Raw genomic sequence first — 18,842 nt, 5'->3', positions numbered from 1 at the left:
ATGATTGTCCCCATGTACAGTAAGTATTTTTACTGAATGTAAAAAAAAAGGATTTCACAATAAAGTGCTATTGAATCAAACGTCTTACCTAATCAGTCTTTCTAAATCGGGTTCTGCTCGCCTTGTTGATAGCATTCGTGTGCTTTTCACCATTAAACAACTTTGCATGTGGGGTTTTCATTGCACAGTACTAGCTCTCGAGAAAAAATTTCCAAAGACATTCGGCATATTAATTTGGTAAACCTTCTCGCATACAAACGATTCTATAATTATCGGTACAAAAGAAGCTTACCAAAGGATGCCTGCCGTCATGTTCTCAGTACAACTTTATAAAACACTTGTTGGGTCACAGTTTTCCACACAGTACAATTGTGTGGAATTCTGGCCAGCATGTTAGAGGAAGATGTGATCGAGTTGAACAGGGTGCAGAGGAGTCTGTGGAATTCTCTGCCTCAGAGGTGCGGTGGAGGTGGGTTCTCTGGATGCTTTCAAGAGAGAGCTAGATAGGGCTCTTAAAAATAGCGGAGTCAGGGCATACGGGGAGGAGGCAGGAACAGGGTACTGATTGGGGATGATCAGCCATGATCACATTGAATGGCGGTGCTGGCTCGAAGGGCCGAATGGCCTACTCCTGCACCTATTGTCTATTGTTTATTGAGATGCACAGGGATGTCAGCTGGGATGGAGTGCCTTGGTTATGAGGAGAGACAGGATAGGCTGTATTTATTTTCTTTAGACTTGTGATACAGTGTGGAAATAGGACCTTCACCCCCTCACCAGTACCCACCGGGTGCCAGGTTTTGCTCCACCCCCAAGTCTTTTCCAGCTTTCCCCCCTACTCGAGTCTGAAGGCTTTCAACCGATACATCTGCCCATTTCCTCAAAAGATGCTGTCGGACTCAGTTGCTCCAGCACTGTTTTGCTCAAAGTTACAACACGGAATTATCAGAACCTTTACCTAAAAAAATTAAGCAAAACATCCGAGATGTCCACATTTTTTAGGGAACACTTTTTTAGAGTTCCCCTCACCCATCATAGATGTCTCCTCGATACCCTGCGGCTTCGCCCTTGCCCCCCCTCCCCCTAGTCACAACAGAGACAATCCCCCTCGTCCTTCTTTTCATCCTATCATCCGTCACACGACACCAAATCCTCCGAATGTTCGCCACCTCCAACGGGATCCCAACGCTAGTTACATCTTCCCATCTCCACTTTCCATTTTCCACAGAGACTATTCCCTCCACAACTCCCTGGTTAACTCATCCCTTCCCACCCCCTCCCCAGGTACCTTCCCCTGCAACTGCAGAAGATGCAACACCTGTCCCTATACCTCTTTCCTCGACTCAGTCCAGGGACCCAGACAGTCCTTTCAGGTTAGGCAGAGGTTCATTTGCACCTCCCTCAAACTCATCTACTGTAACCGTTGTTCAAGATGTGGACCCTTATACATCGGCGAGACCAAATGTGGACTGGGCGATCATTTTGCTTCACCAGTCAGTCCGCCTGGACCTACCTGATCTCCCGGTTGCTAAGTACTAATTCTCCTTCCCATTCCCACACAGACCTTTCTGTCCTAGGTCTCCTCCATTGTCAGAGTGAGGCTAAACACAAATTGGAGGAACAGCATCTCATATTTCGCTTGGGCAGCTTACAGACCAGTGGTATGAATATTGATTTCTCTAACTTCAAGTAACCCCGGCATTCCCTCTCTCTCTATCCCTCCCCAACCCAAATCGCACTAGCTTCTCATTTTCACCCAACAAACAGCTAACAATGGCCTGTTTATCATCATTACTTTTTTGTGTCTAACTTAGGCAAAACTATTGTTAATCTCTCCCAATGATTTGTCCCCATGAAATCCGAGAGGATTCTAAATAGGGTCTTCCCTTCATACCATCTCTATAAAGACCAAATATTTGAACCAGTATGCAGGATGTGGCAGTGAATTTCAGATTTTTTTGATGCGTTAATGTAATTTCTCTGTACAACCTCAAGTCTTCAGGTTCTGATGTTTATAAAGTTGGTACAAAGGGCAAGGCCCCTATTGTTTTGGAAAGATTCATGTTTTTCCTAACTGTGGGCTCTGGCTCTCTTGGCTTGGGGTTCACTTTAAAGACCCTCTGATTATTGTTACACCTTTATTCTCTGTAATTGTGGTCTGGCCCTATTTTAAAGTGTCCATTGGTGACCACTGCTGTGTACTTTGGGTGTCTGGAATAGCCAGAGTTTCTGCCTGTACCTGGAGCTGTCAGTCAAGGCAGGGACAGGGGGTGATGTGGGCTGGGGATGGGGTTCAGAAGATAATACAATGGGGTCCCCACTCGCTCTGGGGAGACACCAACACCTGCAGTGGTCGCACAAATTTAACCTTGGAATAAAGTTACAACAAGAAGAGGGTGGATCCTGTCTTTAAATTAATGTGGATCCCAAGTCAAGAGGCAGAGACCAAAATTAGAATTAGAATCTTTCCCAAACATTTATCCCCGTCAGAACCCAAGAGATGGTTCTAAACAGGGGCCTTACCTTTGTACACTCTGTAAATGCCAGATCCAGAGAGATCTCAAAAAGTGATCCATTAAATTAAATTTAAATCATTTCAATTTGAGGTCTACTGACATACCCCTCATCACATCCTCAAACTGGACAGAGGGTGAAGAGGTCCCAATCCAAATTGAATGTCCTGAGAACAGCACCAGCCACTGAAAGGACGTACACAGTAAAGGATAAGTTCAACCTCACAAAGAAAGTGAGGCCCCAACAGAACACAATAATACAAATGAACAGCCCCTTGGCTCACAATATCCATGTGGAACATGCCAGATTAAACCAAACTCAGATTAAACCAAGGTCAGCCTGTATTTGATCCCTATCACACTCCATTCCCCACATATGCATGTACCTATCCAAAAGCCTTTTAAATGCCACAGACTCCACCATCACCCATGTTAGTGCATCAGGCAGCATGCATCTCCTAGAACATTTGCCCAACTCACCCAAAAGCCATGCCCTTAATGAGCCATGCCACCCATTCCTTGGGGCCTCACATTCCTTGTCTCAGTGGTTAAGAAGTAACTGCAGATGCTGGAAAATCGAAGGTACACAAAAATTCTGGAGAAACTCAGCAGGTGCAGCAGCATCTATGGAGCGAAGGAAATAGGTAACGTATTGGGCCGAAAACCTTCTTCAGACTGGGCGAAGGAAATAGGCAACGTTTCGGGCAAAAACCCTTCTTCAGGCTCAGTGAGACAGGCAACATCTCTGGAGAGAAGGAATGGGTGACGTTTCAGTTCAAGACCCATCTTCAGACATCACCCATTCCTTCACTCCAGAGATGTTGCCTGTCCCGCTGAGTTGCTCCAGTATTTTGCTCCAGTCTATCTTCATAGTCAAACAGAAATTACCCAAGCAAGGAGCAACTCCAAGTTTCGATAGTCACAAATTCAAAAGCATTTGGATAGTAACTGGTTAAACAATAGTAGCAATTTTACGAATGTAGAGCAGTACTTTGACTCCATCCTCAACTCTCAGGCACCATTTATGTCAAGGATACACAACCCTACAGTTGAATCAGCTCATCGACTTCACCCCCCACCCCCCTCCCTCTTTCTCACAGATGTCACTATTGAAAGCTTGTACACAAATTGAGAGAGTGGATATATGCCAATAAATATCATTGGGAAAATGCTCTTGATCTCATGGTCAACGGTAAATGCAGTAACATTCAATTAATGAAAGTTGAGAATAAGGGCAATGACATTGCTGAACACACAACAGAATATTCAGTGATAAGATTAAAGATTAACTGTGCTCCTACATTTTTGCACGCTAAGATGGTTAGTTTGTACGCAGCAGAGTGGCACCCTGCCGTTACTCAAAACCAATAAGGGAATGTCTAAATGAATCGCAGACCAGGTCCTGACGAAGTCAGTGGATCTTCGATGAGAAACGCATAGCAACAATAAAGCTGTGACATCAAGATCTATTTTGCCTCTTGTAATGTTACTCGCTTTTACTTTATAAAGCAGAGAGTTTCACGCCTTCATCGCCCCAAAGCAAAATCAATGCCAAGTTACTATCCATAAATGCACTACCTTTAATGTTGGAAAATAAAACAATGCTCACATACCTTCTGCTATTCCATGTGCTGATACTGCAAGTGCATCCATGCATATCAGTTTTGTTCATCTGCACCACCGCCCAGTCGAAAGAAGTTTACTTTATGAATGACAAAGAATTTATACACATGACAAATAGCTTTGTCACCTAACAAGGGTCCTTTCTCGTGAGAATTCACAATAAACAATTATGACATTTACACATTAACCATTACCTCACCAGCAGTTTAACAATGTTAGTTGCACTATACAACACTGTATGGTTTCTATAACAATGCTCACATACCTTCTGCTATTCCATGTGCTGATACTGCAAGTGCATCCATGCATATCAGTTTTGTTCATCTGCACCACCGCCCAGTCGAAAGAAGTTTACTTTATGAATGACAAAGAATTTATACACATGACAAATAGCTTTGTCACCTAACAAGGGTCCTTTCTCGTGAGAATTCACAATAAACAAGCTTTAATTATGACATTTACACATTAACCATTACCTCACCAGCAGTTTAACAATGTTAGTTGCACTATACAACACTGTATGGTTTCTATATCAAGAGTCAAGAGTGTTTTATTATCAAGTAGAATGCTAACAATCACTATTCTAAAACATTTAAAATTGCTTGTTGCATTCCCAATTATAATACCCGGCTAATCGGCACGAAAATGGCAACAAAACTTTGCTAGATGCCTTTCACTTGCACAATCCTTTACTTGAAAAGCCATGGCCAAAGTAGAGTTCCATGGGCTTGTAAAGTCATGGCTAACAAACTACCACAAACATGAGATGTCAGGTTCAGGAACAGCCAACAGTCTTTGCTACAGTTAGTATGTTTACCCAAAATATGGTTTGGGCACAAGTAACATCGCAAGTACAACGTATCCAGATGAAAGGGGATGGGCGAAAGATGATAGATGGGTAGAAACAAAGAACTGCAGACTGGTTAATACACAAAAGGACAAAGTGCTGGTGTAACTCGGCAGGTCAGGCAGCATTGGGGTCCGGGTGAGGCAGATTGTTGTGGAAGAAAGAATATCATTTACAAAAAAGGTCACATGGAAAAAATAGGATAAACCGGAGCTAATGTCTGAAAGGACGGGGGAAAGGAGAGGTCAGTAGAAATTTGACAGCTAGTTGTCGCATTTACTTGGGCATGGGGAGGAATGTTAAACGCAAACCAGCTATTAACCCATTGCCTGGTCAACTCGAGGCTAGGGGCTTCGCAGCTCAAAATATCCCCCAAGTTCATTTTGAAACTTGATTTAAACATTTCACTTTTCTTCCGAATAGACATCATCTTGCTGCTGCTGATGAACCTCTGCACGAACATTTTGCTCAGGATAGAGATGAAATGCAGGAGTAGTGGGACAGGCAGCAACTCTGGAGAGAAGCAATTGGTGACGTTTCGGGTCGAGACCCTTCTTCAGGCTGATAGTCTAATCGGTCAAAGTCAGCATGGATTTATGAAGGGGAAATCATGCTTGACTCATCTTTTGAGGAGATTTTTGAGGATGTAACAAGTAGAATGGATAAGGGAGAGCCAGTGGAAGTGGTGTATCTGGACTTTCAAAAAGCCTTTGACAAAGTCCCACACAAGAGATTAGTGTGCAAAATTAGAGCACATGGTATTGAGGGTAGGGTAGTGATAGAGAATTGGCTGGCAGACAGGAAGCAAAGAGTAGAAATTAACGGGTCCTTTTCAGAACGGCAGGCAGAGAACGGTGGGGCGCCGCAAGGCTCGGTGCTGGGACTCCAGTTATTTACAATATATATTAACAATTTAGATGAGCTAATTAAATGTGATATCTCCAAGTTAGCAGATGACACAAAGCTGGGTGGCAGTGTGATCTGCGATGAGGATGCTATGAGGCTGCAGGGTGACTTGGATAGGTTGGGTGAGTTGGCAGATGCATGGCAAATGCAGTATAATGTAAATAAATGTGAGATCCACTTTGGGGGCAAGAACAGGAAAGCAGATTATTATCTGAATGGTGTCAGATTATTAAAAGGGGAGGTGCAACGAGACCTGGGTGTGCTCTACATCAGTCACTGAAAGTAAGCATGCAGGTACAGCAGGCAGTGAAGAAAGCTAATGGCATGTTGGCCTTCATTGCGAGAGGATTTGAGTTTAGGAGCAAAGAGGTCCTACTGCAGTTGTACAGGGCCATGGTGAGACCGCACCTGGAATATTGAGTGCAATTTTGGTCTCCTAATTTGAGGAAGGACATTATTGCTATTGAGGGAGTGCAGCATATGTTCACCAGGTTAATTCCCGGGATGGCGGGATTGAGATATGAATAATGGATGGGTCAACTGGGCTTGTATTCGTTGGAATTCAGAAGGATGAGAGGTTATCTTACAGAAACATATACAATTCTTAGAGGATTGGACAGGGCTGATGCAGGAAAAATGTTCCCGATGTTGGGGGAGTCCAGAACCAGGGGTCACAGTTTAAAAATAAGGGGTAGGCCATTTAGGAAAAATGTCTCCAGAGAGTTGTGAATCTGTGGAATTCTCTGCCACAGAAGGCAATGGAGGCCAATTCACTGGATGTTTTCAAGAGAGAGTTAGATTTAGCTCTTAGGGCTAAAGGAATCAAGGGAAATGGTGAAAAAGCAGGAACGGGGTAATGATTTTAGATGATCAGCCATGATCATATTGAATTGGGTTGCTGGCTCGAAGGGCCGAATGGCCTACTCCTGCGCCTATTTTTCTATGTTTCTATTGAGAGGAAGGGGAGATGGAAACGAGAGATATAGTCGGGCAAGGTGTGAAAAGGACAAATTAAAGCAGAAGATGCTCGAGGAGTTCATTACTCAGGGTTTCGCTCGGAGCGCGTCTCTTGCCCTTCCAGATGATACCATTGCAACCGATTTACAAAGACAGACGAATGCTCTGTAAATTATATGTATCAGTTCAGGCAAGTTTGTTCCGACCCACGCTGATGTCTATGGCAGATTGTGCGGCATTCATTTTCAAATACGCCCCCAGGCTCCTATAATTTTAAGACTTCTCACTGTGTGAACGTTCGCTGGCAAGAGTAGAGTAATTAGCATAATTGACTATCACCGCCCTTGCATTAAAGTTAAAATATGAGGACATTAGTCGACACCACATCTTCACAATAAAAGCGGCATCAAAAACGCACATCGGACCGTGCAAGGCACAACCTTCTTAAACGATCTTAAGCGATCTTAGACAACAGGCGGCTTGGACACAAATGACATTTCCTGACACATTCAAATGGTCCAGGGGAAATGAGATTTCCCCCAAACAAGTTTCCAAATTGTATTGACAGGTTTGATGTGAAGCAGGTGTTTCCTGGTGTGTGTGAATTTACAGGAAATCCGTATTTACAAATAAGGATCCAACAGTTTGTGAAATAGGATGAATTGGATGAGTGGCTGAAAATGATTGTCGAAGGACAATGGAGGAGGGAACGATTGTTTAAAGGCAGAAGTCGATACATTTTTTGATCAGGTGGAGTGTCCATTGCAGGTATATAAGAATGATAAGGAATTTTTAAAATCAGGTCAACTGTTGTGGTATTGAGGGGAGGGGATTTATCAGCTCAAATTTTACAAAATTATTTAAAATGTAATTAAGTTATTTGTTTTCCATTTCTATTTCTTAATAGGTATTTAGTTAATCTTACCATTGATTCATAACCTGTGTTAGTCCTAACAATTTGTTCCTGTAACATTGCCATAGGAGCCTCTTCCTCTCCTTCCCTGCACCTCCCAAGTTCCACTGCAGCAATTTAACAGGAACATGCATAACTTGAATTTTCACCGTCACACGTTTAAAAGCAGCCCACTTTGGCCCGCCAACAACCTAGTCCAAAGGAAATGTTACTCGGGCCTCTTGCTCCTTGCTCCTTGCTGCCTTGCTGCAGAGAAAAGCATACACACGCCCCCCCCCCCCTCACGATGTACCATTTCATTCAGACAAATTATTGGTCCACATTTCCAATTTTCATCAAAATAATCTGAAATAAATTCAGGCATGTGGAACAATTGGAACGTATGAGGGCACATGCATTTCTACCCTCATATTGTGGATCGTTATCCCATGTGTGACCTTGTCAAAGTCTTACCGAAGTCCTGGTAGACTACAACAACTGCATGCAGCACAAAGAGATGGATAGGTAAAGGCAGCACGGTATGCAAAGCAATCATAAGCAAAGACACAAAAAAAATCAAAACATTTCGATTTGAAAGAAAGCAGGTCGAGGTGATGTCTAAAGATTTCGGGGGGGGGGGGGGGGGGGGAGCAGATCCATTACAAAGTGAACGCAAGACAATCAAAAATAAATTGATTAATAACCGAACTTTCTTTCATATTTCCCTAAAATAGGACGCAGTTCGACCCATCGAGTTTTTGCCAGCTCCCAGAGAAACCCCATTCTTCCCACTGATTTCCTTATAACATGTTCTTACTCATGCCCATCCAGTCCAGCCCGATCTTCCTGCCACTCGCCTTCTCTGGGAGGAATTTACAACAAACAATTAACTCGTCAACCTAAAGTTCGCGAGGTGCGAGGAAACTCGGATCCGGAAAAATTCACGCGGTCACGGGAGAAACCGTGCAAACTCCAGGGATCAGGATCGAACTCGCGTTGTTGGAGCCGGACTACCCATTACCTCGAGCATGGTTAGAATGAGATGAGGGGGGGGGGGGGGGGGGGGGGGGGGGGGGGGGGGAGGTGGCGCTTATGTAATCACAGCATGAAACAGGTGTATTTACAGACAGTGAGACATGTTTGAAGTGTATCGATGTTGGACTGCGGAAGCTGCATTGATGGTTTTTAAAGAAAGAAACTGAGTCTCACTCGGCAGGAGAGGTGAAATAAATCGAGTTGTGAGGAGACTTTTGCAGAGCACAAACACAGGCAAGAGGTGACATCATGGAAGTATTCAGGACTCGAAATGGTTAACATAAACTATGATAATCGCTTCAGATTAAATTGCCCGCGGACAGGAAGGCAAGTTGGAACAAATGCAATTCAAATTAAGATTGAAAGCTGTATTTTTTTCTCCACAGTCAGCATGGTCAATATCTGAATGAGATGAAAGCCTTGGAATTACTCAAGAAACGGCTAAATATCACGTCTTGGACATTCAGGATCTCCCGGGAAAGCTAAAGGCTGAGTGAATAATGTCCCTTGTCACTATTTGTTTTGGAGAATAAAGACATTTTGAGAAGACCAGATGAAGTCTCGGTGTAATCTGCGGGAATGTGGCGGGGCAGGACGAGGGTGAAAAGAGGTGGGAGTTTCCTTGTGTTTATCTTGGGAGGTTCCTAGGATCAGTTGTCAAACGGGCGAGGCAAGCGCATAGCGCGGGATGTAATGGGACGAGAGACCGAGCGAGATTCAATTTTCCGGAGCCCAAAAGGATTGTAGAAGGATTTGAAGTCATGGGCGACAAAGAAACGTGTGGTTTATGCTGGGAAGATTTTTGGAATTATGAAACTCCGAAAGTTGTGGTGGTTAAAAACAGAAATTTAGGAATTATCTACAGAATCATCCAACTTGTCATCATCATGTACTTTGTCGTGTAAGTATATCCTGGAACTCTGAATGTTTGTATTAAATTTGAATTGAATAATTTGAGTTTAGCACAATATTCAATCTGCACAAATCAGTTGTTTTCGTACTTTCCTAGTTCTGATACAGGCTTTTTTTTAAATCCGAAATATGAATTCCCTATCGCTCTACACACGGGTGGCTTTACCTACTAAGTATTTTCAGCATTTTTCATTTTTAGTTATTTATTTTGCATTAAAGGATCTGTCGGAAATAGTTGTGCATATAGGCTCAAATGACGTTGGAAAGAAGAGGAAGGAGGTTCTGCAATTTCAATGACAATTAAAATTGAATCTGAATCTGTGAGTATAGAGAACTAGGTTCGAGGCTGAAAAGCAGAACTTCTAAGGTGGTTATCTCTGTTTCCTTCCAGTACCTCGTGCTAGTGAGGGGAGGAACATGGAGATAGGGGATCTGAATGTGTGACAGAACAGTTGGTGTAGGGATTTAGATTTCAAGATTTTCTGGGGCAGGGTTGACCTGACCTGTACAAAAGGGACAGGTTGCACCTATATTGGAAGGGGACCAACATTCTGGCAGGCAGGTTTGCTAGTGCTACACGGGTGGGTTTAAACTAAAAAGTGGAGCGGCCAGTCAACAACGTGGAAGTGTACGCAGTTAGTAGTTAAGGGATATGATATAGTTGGAATTACGGAGACATGGCTCCAGGGTGCCCAAGGCTGGGAACTAAACATGCAGAGGTATTCGATAGTCAGGAAGGATAGACAGAAAGGAAGAGGTGGTGGGGTGGCATTGCTGGTTAAAGAGGAGATTAATGCAATAGCAGGGAGAGACATTAGCTTGGATGCTGTAGAATCGGTATGGGTAGAACTGCAAAATAGCCAAGGGCAGGAAAGACTTGTTAGATTGGTATTCATTTCTTGCAAGAACAGCAATGCAGATTATCATCTGAATGGTGTCAGATGAGGAGCAGGGGAGGTGCAACGAGACCTGGGTGTGCTTGTACATCAGTCACTGAAAGTAAGCATGCAGGTACAGCAGGCAGTGAAGAAAGCCAAGTTGGCCTTCATTGCAAGAGGATTTGAGTTTGAGAGCAAGGAGGTCCTACTGCAGTTGTACAGGGTCCTGGTGAGACCGCACCTGGAGTATTGTGTGCAATTTTGGTCTCCTAATTTGAGGGAAGACATTATTGCTATTGTTGGAAGGGGGGAAGAAGAAGATAATACGTTATACTCATGTGACTAAAACAGAAACAGACCCTTCAACAAGACGGGGGAGGAGAGAAACCCAATTAGTTTTGGGAGGGCGGAGTTGGGATGGATGTGACAGAGGAATGCTTCTAATAACCTTAGGTTAGTGTTGCTGTTATCATGAGCTATTTATGAAGCCATCAGATTTGCATTTAGTGGGACAGTGTGGGAAAGGAATATGTAAAGAATCGTGGGCAGTAACAAATGCTCAGCAGATCAGGCAGTATCAGTGGATTGACAAGAACAGTACCGCATAGGAACAGGCCCTCTGGCTCACAACCTTTGAAGATTGAACCCTCTGAAGAAGGGTCTCGGCCCGAAATGTCACCCATTCCTTCTCTCCAGAGATGCTGCCTGTCCCGCTGAATTACTACCTCTGGCTCACAATATCTATGTCAAACATAATTCCAAGACCAACTCTTATCTGTCTGCACATAATCCATATCCTGCCTATCCATGTGCCTATATAACCACCAACCCCAGCCGTGTGTTCCAGGCACTCACCGTCCTCTGTATAAAAAACCTGCGCTGACCAATGAAGACAAGCATACACTATGCCTTCTTTACAACTCATTTATCTGTCCTATCTTTTGATTCCACCCCTCACCAGCAGGTGGCACTGGGTGTAATCCGCAGATTGCTACTCTCAGGGTCCTGCTTTTTAATCTGGGAAACTCCCAACATTGCAGAATCTCATCCCTTTCCCTGGCTATTCATTTCTTTCTCTGTGTTGTGGTTCTTATTCCATTTAAAATGGATTTTAAATTCCCTTTAAATAAAATAAAGTGCATTATTTAAAATAAAGTGCATTAAAGTCCCTTTTTAAAGCCTCATTTGCATGCTGCACACCATTAAGTAATTTACGTGTGTGTTAAGGAATTCAAGGTCCCCTTACCCCTGCACTTAAGTTAGACTCTTATAAAGTGCTTTTAATGAAGTGCATTGTTCTGAGGTACCTCAGAGGGATGCATGCCAGTAAATTGAATATTATGAATCTCCCAACCTACCATTGTAACATTAGTCTAAAATCTGTGCAAATGACTCCGTCATGGGATATGCAACTTCCTGGTCTACATCATTGGTCAGAACACATTGAGGAGAGCATTAACCAATTTAAAACATTTTGTCATCCCATTCATTTGAAAATTAAATTGTTGTGTTGAATTCCAATTAAATTGATATGTAATTGTTCATGATAAATGAAACAGTAATTGTAAATTGCCAGCAAAGCTGCCATTTTGTCATATATGATCACCGCCAGACAGCCTTAATGTCTACGCAAATAACAATTACACCTGATATTCTAGGGATCTAATTACACAAAATGTAATTATATTGTACACAGCATCAAAGGCATTATGGGGAATTTGTTTGTTAGCTATCATCACCGTCATTGGATCATTTATAAAGAATAGGATAGCATTTTCTTTAAAACGGCAAACAAATTCCCCCAGTAAATGTACACATTTCACCAAACGTTTGGTTATCCTCATCTAATCTTTCCCATTTGGGTTTATTATCTGTTTTCACCCTGAGAAATATCATGGTGTATTTCTGAAACTGACGGTGCTATGTAAATCTAAAGCATTGTTTCTGTTGAGCAGTCGTGCATATGCAACGACATAAAAGGTGCCACTCAGAAACAGTACCTCGGCCCAATCCATGTGCAATACTGTTTACCTTTCAAAAACCCTCATTCTCCATTGGATTCTCTATCCCCTTGTTCCAGTTTCCCTTCGCCAACCAACTAATGTATTCTTTAACAAAGTTATCATCACTACCTCAATCAGTAAAGGGATTTTTTTGTGTCATCATGACCCCACCTGCAGCAAGTATTGAAGTGTTAGTAACGTGCCACAGGGAGGTGCATAACTATTTACCTAAGGTTAGTTGCAGCTTTAAAATTTAATTTGTTCCTTTATTTAAATGACAAATAACTCCCACGAGAAACATAGTATTTAATGAATAAAAGTATGCAAGATAAACATTATAGTCATAACTTTGGATTTGACTCCTAGCTGGGGAAGGTAGCTGGGGAGCACATGATTTGGGTGGGAAAGGATGAGCAAACTAATGCCCCTGGCCCACTTAGGAAACCTGAACGGAAACCTCTGGAGACTTTGCGCCCCACCCAAGGTTTCCGTGCGGTTCCCAGAGGTTGCAGGTGGTTGCCGGAGGTTGCAGGTAGTGGAAGCAGGTGGGGAGACTGACAAAAACCTCCGGGAACCGCACGGAAACCTTGGGTGGGGCGCAAAGTCTCCAGAGGTTTCCGTTCAGGTTTCCTAAGTGGGACAGGGGCATAAGGAGTTGCAGAGGGGGTGGTCTCCAAGGAAAGTAGATAAGGGTGAGGATGGGAAGATGTGACATGTGTGGGATTAAATTGTAGGTGGTTCCTGTCAGTGAATGATGTGTTGGATGTGGAGGATGGTGGGGGTGAAGGGATAGGCCCAGGAGAACTCTATCCTTGTTCTGTCTGGGGGGGGGGGGGGGGGGGGGGGGGGGGGGTAGTGGGGGTGTGACAGCAGAACCGCAGGATACAAAGGAGACAGATAAGGAAGGGTTGATTGGAAGATGAGTCAGGCAGGGGAGAGCAGGATGGAGATATTAACCAAGGCTGGAGGTAATGAGTAGAGTAGACGTGCAAATGATGAGAAATGACAGTGGGGAGTGAATTGTGCAACCGGAGAGAGATGGTGTGTAGAACAGAATGGAGTGTGGGACGGGTTGGGTAGAGGATGGGGGAGGGGGGGCAGTGAAGGATCTAGAATAGGGAGGGGTGGATGATGAGTGGAAGGTGGAGTTGGAGGAGCAGAAATTAACTGGAGTTGAAGCAATCTAAGTTATTTAACTCCTCAAGATTTCCTTTGGCCCCTTTCAGACTATGGCAACGCTTAGTTAGGAATAATAATAATAGTAATAAACTTTATTACGGACTCAAGGTCCAGACAAGGGGCAACATTACATTAAAAAAGCATTGCATATCAAATATCATAAATACATATAAAATCTTGGTATATCACATAAAAACATCATAATTTATATTTTTAAAAAACACAATACTTAAGTTAAAAATCCAGATAAAAAAAGATGATCAATGTCCTACAACGAGACAACGATACCAGTGTCTCCACAACTGGGATTCGTAGCATGTAGTGCTAACCCTTATGTTTGTCAAGGCCACAATAAGCACATTTTTAAGAGTCATTTATCCTGCAAATTAATTTATACATGTGGTGTCTTAGGATAGCTTCTAAAGTACTGACTCCTGCAGCCACAAACATATTACTGGCACTACACCATCTAGGTTGCCTTAGCAGTGTTCTCATGGCATCATTATATGCCACCTTTAGTCTCTGCATACTTGTCTTTAAATAGTTCGACCACAGGTGCGCAGTGTAGAGGGGTGTGCAGTATGCTCTAAATAGTGACATCTTCACCACATCTGCACACGCACCAAATTTACGCAAGAGGATATTCGCCTGTACATACAGCATGCGTCGTTGCCTATAAATATCCTCATCATCTGTCATTTGTTCTGTAATAATATGCCCTAGATATTTTATCTTATTACAGACACTAAGATTGTTGTCAGACAATTTAAAATCAGGATATTTTAGGCATTTATCCTCTTTGGTTCTACAGACCATAACAGCACTCTTACTAGCATTATATTTAATGTCATGTTCCACACCATACACAGAACATATAGTAAGGAGCTGCTGGAGACCAGCGCTAGATGGACTAAAGACCACAAGATCATCTGCATACATTATATGGCTCACTAAAATATTACCAATCACGCACCCAGTGTTACAGGCTTTCAATTGTTTAGACAGATCATCAATATATAGATTAAAAAGGACTGGGGACAAAATTCCCCCTTGTCTAACACCATTGCTAACCCCAAATGGGGCTGAGACCCTATTGCCCCATTTTATTTGCATAGTCTGGTGGGCATACCAGTAGGCCAGAATTCTAACAATGTATTCAGGCACTCCTCTTTGACTCATTTTACCAAACAGCTTTCTGTGATTAACACGGTCAAGCATCAATAAAGCACAAAAGGATTGAAGAGTTTTTGCCTCTATATTTGTTTACAATCTCCTTTAGGGCATATATGCATAAGTCAGTGCCATGTTTAGCTTTAAAGCCAAACTTGTTATCTGTGGAGTTAACAAACTCATTTATTCTATCCAGCAGAACTCTTTCTAAAACTTTTGACAATATGCTGGCTAAAGCTATGGGCCTGTAATTATTTAGGCTGCCTACTTTACCAGCTTTGTCCTTAATGACCGGCACTAACAGGACAGACAACATTGAGTCTGGTAACAAGCCATGAATCATAAAGCCAGTAAAACAAATAGCTAGGAGAGGAGCTATCCTCATACTCACATGCTTAAGATGTTCAGCAGAGATATGATCCAAGCCACTTGCTTTGTTGTTGGACAGCTTGTTCGTGGCATGATACACCTCATGTGACATAATCACCATCGAGTCATTACTCTCAATATTGTCCACCCTATACAAGTCACCTTGGACACAGTTGAATAAAGTGCTATAATGTTGTCGCCATAACTCCGCGATATTAGCTGTTCCGGAGATTCCATCTACAGTACATGGTAGAGATGTTTTGCAACTGCTAAGAGCTCTCACTTCCTTCCAAAAATCTGTAGCATTGTTACTTAGCAACTTCTTAGCCATGGAATCAGCCCTCATAGCTTGCTCATTTTTACAGATGAAGCGAACAGCATACTTATACCTTGCATTAGTGAGCTTCTTGTGCTCAAACACAGGCCCCTGTCTGGGTCTACCTGCCATAGCCCATGATTTGGTGGCTTCACGGGCTTCAGTATGATACTCAGCTACATACTTATTCCAGCCAGGTCTGATGTTATGTGTCTTATTTTTATGCTTGCAGTAGGGCTTACTGCCTATATATAAGGCGCTTACTATATCATTATACATAGAGCAGATATCTCTCCTATGCTTCATATCTTTACAATTAACATTACTACATATTATTGCATCTTTAGGTAGATGAATATTGCTTAAGGATTTATCTGTATGGGCATAATAGGCTAGGATGTCTTCCTTTGTAAGCGTTGACCAGTCCAGTTTTTCTGTATTAAAGCTGTTTCTATCACTGGATGCCACAGGTATGTGTTTATCATTTATTGTCATAGCAACAGGTATATGATCAGTCATTGCTGCCCCGTACAGAATGCTCATACCGCAATGAGGCATGTACTAATACAGTGGTCCAGCCATGATGTGGTGTGCCAGGCCTCACTAATATAAGTATAGCTATCTGTAGGTAAAAACACTTTGCTTGACAATATTAAATTATTATCTTGACAGAACTGAGCCATATCATTGGCAAATAATGAGTTCCTATCTGAGATATAACCATATAACCATATAACAATTACAGCACGGAAACAGGCCATCTCGGCCCTACAAGTCCGTGCCGAACAACTTTTTATCCCTTAGTCCCACCTGCCTGCACTCATACCATAACCCTTCATTTCCTTCTCATCCATATGCCTATCCAATTTATTTTTAAATGATACCAACGAACCTGCCTCCACCACTTCCACTGGAAGCTTATTCCACACCGCTACCACTCTCTGATATCTGCATTCATATCCCCAATGACATATACACTACAATAATTATTGTTTTGAATGAAAGAATAGATGAAAGCAAGTCTATTTAAATATTCATCCTCATTCTGATGGCATTCATAGGGTGTATATACATTCAGGATAACAAATTCCTTGTCGTTGTGAGCATGTGTATGGCAATGCACCAGTCAACATCAAGCCGAATCACATTTACTGATGAGTCAAGCATGAGTCATGAATAACTTGTGTCTGATATATTATTTTAAATATTGGAGAAACTATAAATTGTCCGCCATTAAATAAATTCTCATTTGAAAAACAAGTTAGTTGCACTGATACTTTGTAAGAATTTGTGTAGCTAATTTGGAAATCTGAGTTATTTTCTGGGCACCTAGAAAAGATATTAAAAAAATCCAAAAACGTCTGTAAGACCACAATTGCAACTGATAAATGCTGGATTTTCCAACCAATGAGAGGCTCAATTGTCAGAGACCTTTTGTCAAAAGTTATCCATCATCACAAAACACCACCAGAAATAATATTGTGTGGACATCCAATAATTTCATGCGTTATTTCAAATATTTTGGTGGACACTGTATCGACTGCGCTCATTTATATGTGGCTGCCCGTAATATATCAGCTCTTGTACATGGCAATGAAATCTATCTTGAATCTTGAATCTTGGCAAGTCAGTTATTTGAATACTTTGCCACATTTGAAATGTGCATCCCAAAAAGTTAGCTCCTATTGGACAATTAATTAAGTTTTAATTTGTGTATCCAAGCTGAAAATGAGTAAGAATTAAAAATTGTCAAACTCGTAAACTGGAACATTTGTGTTGTTCACACGAACCATTGCAGAATTTGGTACGTGCAAGAAAAGCAAAAGATGGAATGAAACAATTAACCTTTGATACTTGGTAAGTAGTCAGTTGACAATGAAACAAGTAGAGCGAAGGCTGTTTTTGAAGGTAGTTGTGTCAATCGTACATGGTATTGGGGTAATTCATCTTAGAAATAAAGCTCTGCATGGAAGAAGAAATATATAAGTTGCAAAAATGGTCTCATTTAATATTGAAGTGGATAATTCTCGCTTCTGAATTGTACAGGTATGTTTTCATCATTGAGAAATCATACCAAGAAAGAGAGAGCGCTCCTGAGAGTTCTGTCATCACTAAGGTCAAAGGAATTGCAATCACAAACTCCTCCTTGGAAAGAAAAATATGGGATGTTGCAGAATATATCAAACCTCCAGAGGTAAGGGCCAACTGGTGCAAAGATGTTGAATTTTCTTGCATGCTGCAGAAATTCTCACCATCTAATGGGATCCTGGTGCTTCATCTACTGCAGGGAAACCAGGTTCTTTTTGCAAAGCTCATTAATAAGATGGAAGAAAATGTATAACATACGCCCAGTAACTGGAGCTCCCACCACTTATACGTTCAGAGTTAAATGTTGTAAAAATGAATGATTTCAGCAGCTTATCATCTGGGTGAAATTATAACACCTGCCGGATCTGGACAGGACATATCTGGTCAAGATCCATGATGGCAGGTTTGACCTTTATGCTGCTTCAGATGTGCATGCAGTTATGTAACAAGTTCAGGACCATATTTACTGACCAAAACTGATCCTGGTGTATTAGGAGAATGACTGTTTGTGAGCCACAAAAATAATCAGTGAGCATTATCCCCACTCCACCCCCACTGAGATCGTTATATGTGTGGCAGAAAGTATCTGTCAGCCTCTTTCTCAAGGTATCTGAATGGTGGCCGATTAGGAAAAGGGGAGATGCAACGAGACCTGGGTGTCATGGTACACCAGTCATTGAAAGTAGGCATGCAGGTGCAGCAGGCAGTGAAGAAAGTGAATGGTATGTTGGCATTCATAGCAAAAGGATTTGAGTATAAGAGCAGGGAGGTTCTACTGCAGTTGGACAGGGTCTTGGTGAGACCACATCTGGAGTATTGCGTACAGTTTTGGTCTCCAAATCTGAGGAAGAACATTATTGCCATAGAGGGAGTACAGAGACGGTTCACCAGACTGATTCCTGGGATGGCAGGGCTTTCATATGAAGAAAGACTGGATAGACTCGGCTTGTACACGCTAGAATTTAGAAGATTGAGGGGGGATCTTATAGAAACTTACAAAATTCTTAGGAGGTTGGACAGGCTAGATGCAGGAAGATTGTTCCCAATGTTGGGGAAGTCCAGAACAAGGGGTCACAGTTTAAGGATAAGAGGGAAGTCTTTTAGGACCGAGATGAGAAAATCATTTTTTACACAGTGGAATTCTGTGGAATTCT

At 42.2% G+C, this 18,842-nt stretch overlaps 2 protein-coding genes across 6 annotated transcripts in view; one reads left to right on the top strand and one right to left on the bottom strand.

The window, feature by feature from the left end:
- Positions 1-12, bottom strand: part of LOC129709487 (SWI/SNF-related matrix-associated actin-dependent regulator of chromatin subfamily B member 1-A) — a 59,452-nt gene extending 59,440 nt beyond the window's left edge. For all 5 annotated transcript variants that reach the window (XM_055655911.1, XM_055655914.1, XM_055655912.1 and 2 more), the window contains exon 1: positions 9-12. The gene's annotated coding sequence lies outside the window, so the exon portion shown is untranslated. The remainder of the gene's footprint in view (positions 1-8) is intronic.
- An 8,551-nt stretch (positions 13-8,563) lies between these two features.
- LOC129709486 (P2X purinoceptor 2-like) overlaps positions 8,564-18,842 on the top strand; it is a 31,453-nt gene continuing 21,174 nt past the window's right edge. The window contains 4 exon segments of the mRNA XM_055655910.1: positions 8,564-8,769; positions 9,160-9,353; positions 9,355-9,674; positions 17,647-17,794. Of these exon segments, the coding sequence (XP_055511885.1) occupies positions 9,327-9,353; positions 9,355-9,674; positions 17,647-17,794 (495 nt within the window). The 5' untranslated portion in view covers positions 8,564-8,769; positions 9,160-9,326.

The sequence above is a fragment of the Leucoraja erinacea genome, chromosome 25 (assembly GCF_028641065.1).
Source record: "Leucoraja erinacea ecotype New England chromosome 25, Leri_hhj_1, whole genome shotgun sequence".
NCBI lineage: Eukaryota > Metazoa > Chordata > Chondrichthyes > Rajiformes > Rajidae > Leucoraja > Leucoraja erinaceus.
Note: the sequence above shows the minus strand (reverse complement) of the source record. Positions and strands in the feature narration are given on the sequence as shown.